A 3,074-nucleotide genomic window follows, 5' to 3' on the forward strand; every position below is an offset into this window, starting at 1 on the left:
TTTTTTTTTTTTTTTTTTTTTTTTTGTGATAAGAAATGGAGACTATATTGAAGAAAGAGGCCTTGCAAAAAAAAGAGGAAAATGAGATATCCCCATAAGATCAAAGGGGTTTACAATAGAGGCCCAATTGATCATGATATGTATGCCGTCATAAATATGAAAAAAAAAAAAAAAAATTTGAAAGACAACACCAAATGGGCGCAAACAGATACATTGAACCTCAAACTCTTCCAGACTCTCTCTTTGAAGACCCTATAATTTCTCTAGAACCAAATCCTCCAAAATGTAAACATAACATTAAACCACAAAACACAAGCTTGCTCTTGGGTTCCCGTAGACTAACTGGAAAAGAACCCTGTTGTTTCTATTAGGAAAACTCAAATGAATGCCAAAGGGCTAAAATAATCTGGCCCAAATGTCTCGAGAGAAGGCACAATGGAGAAGGAGATGAACTTGATTTTCCAAACCTCCTTTACACACAACACACCAGCTAGGAGAAAAGAAGAGGCCCAGGTTCGTTATTCAACTTCCCTTGAATGCACACCCAAAAAGAAGCTTTCACACCTTCGATAGCATCTGAACTTTCCAAATGATGTAAACCAAATTTGGGTCAAAAGGGAGTCAAAGGGGGCATGATTAATCGAGAGAGCTGGAACCAGGGAATCGACAAAAAATGTGACCACTATTATGGAGAGACCAGCCTTAAACCAGGTGATGAATGAAACATGATGGTTTTTTTTTTTTTTTTTTTGGATAAGAAACATGATAGATAAGTAATCCACAATTACTCATAAAGGGATAGAATTTGTCCAGTAACTTGACTCATACGATTGTCATAAAGTTTTGAATGGAAACATGCCCTCTGAAAAAACCAATAAACAACGGTATAAATCCATTGCCCTACAGTAAAACAACATGAAATGAGGTAGGATCTAACCGACTTATCCTCGCATAGTTATAAAAAGCTCTCAAATTTGAGAATGTAATGGCTCAACTCATTCACTGATACATTGTATCCCCTGAGAGAAATATTTGAAGAACCCCCTGCACGGTTTGATTCTTACAAAAAAGTAAAAACAATAACAATACTAGAGAAATTCCTGCTTCCGGCCTCAAGAAACGACAGCTCAACTTATCAGGCAAAGCATAAGAAGAACTATATCCACCATCGAACTGATATATCTCGACCAAAAATCTACATAACAAACATACTGCCGAGTAGAGTTTACATAACAAGATGGAGCAATATATGCACTGAAACCACAAAACGTGCAATATAATTCATCCCAGTATCCAGTTTACAAAAATGCAACATATTCAAATCATAGAAAGTTAATGACGTACCATTACTGGAAATCCCACTACAATTGCTCCGGCAGCACTAACTATCACAGCCAAAGCAGTGAACACCACCGTACTAAAAGCATCCGAAATCATACCCATAACGTACGCACCTGCTCCACCTGCCCCTCCGAGCATTGTTATAGTAACAAGAAGGTAATTAAACGGCGGTGGCACCTGAATATATCGCCCAAAGGAGTGGAAAACAACTCTAATTTCCAAACAGACAACTACAACAACTAAAGCAACCGCGCCATTGATAACCCGAATACTGTGTATTTGATTTGCATTTTTAGAGACCCACCAAAGTGCACCCCTCGTCGACGCATACAATTGAAAGACAAATGGAATGAAAAATAGAAGAAGCAAATCACAAATGGAAGCAGCGGAAGAAAAAACCACCGAATGATGAGATGCAATGTGGAAAAGCAGAGGGAGAAACAAAAGATTCAAGGTCTGAACGCAGCTCTCCAAAGGACCAAGTATCAAATTATCATCAGGGATCTCTCCACCATGAAACTTCGCTTCTTGCTTGTTCTTGAATGACGAAAGGCGAGGAATGGAATAAAGCCAGTAGAAGATGCAATTGAAGATCATATAATAATAAGAAGCATTGAGCATGCCAACGGCCGAAATGGTCGCCCAAGTAAACAGAGCCGAAGCAGCAAACGGCACACAAGCAAACAAGAGGCGTTCGAGAGCAAGAACGATAGAAGGGTTTTCGATCTGAATCCACTTAAACTGAAGCGAGGCCCAGGCGCCAATCAAGAAATTGGTCTCGGCGCAAAGGAAAGCCGCGAGGATTGTGAGAGGAATAGAGTTAAAAGTGAGATTAAGAGAGGAGCTGAAGAAGAATGCAATCTGGGAAAAAATAAGAGAAAACCAAACACCAAAAAACGCACCAGGCTTGAAATTGAGAGAATCAAGGATATAAGAAATCATAAGGCCAAGAGTCAATGTCGCAATAACGGGGGTGCCACCAAGGTCCAGAAGGAAGAGAGCAGAGGGGACAAGCGCAATGGCAATTCGAGAGTTGTAGATGAAGGAAGAAGGGGTGAATCGAGAATTCTTGAAAGATCTGGAGGAAGAGGAAGCTGAAGAGGAAGAAGAAGAAGCGTGACGATCGAAAACACTAGGGTTTTGGTCGTAGGGGCTGCCATTGCTGATGGACGAGAAGGAAGGGGCGCTAGTAGAGGCGGAGATGTAAGGGCGATACGAGCGGGACTGAAGCTCCGGTGGTATCATTTTGACAGACGGTGGAGGAGGAGGAGGAGGAGGAGGAGGAGGAGGAGGAGCGTCGGGAGAGTTTGTGAGAGAGCCCCGAAGTGCGCGTCAGCGCCAACGGAAGACGGACGTTGCCTTCGTTGGAGGATTAATTCTGTCTAAACCTGACGTGTTCGGACGAATTGCATCCGTCCGATCTCTTTTCCAGTGGGGCCACCTGTTTCCTGTGGACTTCAGTCTTTTGGATTAAAAATATTTTCCCTTTTTTTTTTTTTTTTGGTAATACCTCTAATTACCTTTAAGCTTAGAAAACTATTAAAAATATTATTATTGTAACTTGTTTAATTTAATATTATTAAACTTTCATACAATTACATTAATACCCTTAACCCTATCCCGAACACTTCTCTTTTTCGTTTCTTTTTTCTCATACACTTCAATCTATAACCTAACACTTCCCGTTAAATTATACACAAATCTAAATTTAACTTCCCTAAGCCTATCGATAT

The 3,074-nt window shown here is 40.4% G+C and overlaps 1 protein-coding gene across 2 annotated transcripts in view; it reads right to left on the reverse strand.

Moving 5' to 3' along the window:
* The window catches only part of LOC111457641, an 8,331-nt gene extending 5,633 nt beyond the window's left edge, over positions 1 to 2,698 (reverse strand). The window contains exon 1 of one of the 2 annotated variants that reach the window (XR_002712981.1): positions 1,345 to 2,697. Coding sequence is in view for 1 of the 2 variants with exons in the window: in XM_023099962.1 (XP_022955730.1) it covers positions 1,345 to 2,586 (1,242 nt within the window). In the remaining variant the exon portion in view is untranslated. Of the gene's footprint in view, positions 1 to 1,344 lie in introns of both variants that reach the window. The other variant, XM_023099962.1, reaches the window with a different exon arrangement.
* Positions 2,699 to 3,074: the final 376 nt, after the last annotated feature.

The sequence above is a fragment of the Cucurbita moschata genome, unplaced genomic scaffold (assembly GCF_002738365.1).
Source record: "Cucurbita moschata cultivar Rifu unplaced genomic scaffold, Cmos_1.0 Cmo_Scf00020, whole genome shotgun sequence".
In the NCBI taxonomy this organism is placed as follows: domain Eukaryota; kingdom Viridiplantae; phylum Streptophyta; class Magnoliopsida; order Cucurbitales; family Cucurbitaceae; genus Cucurbita; species Cucurbita moschata.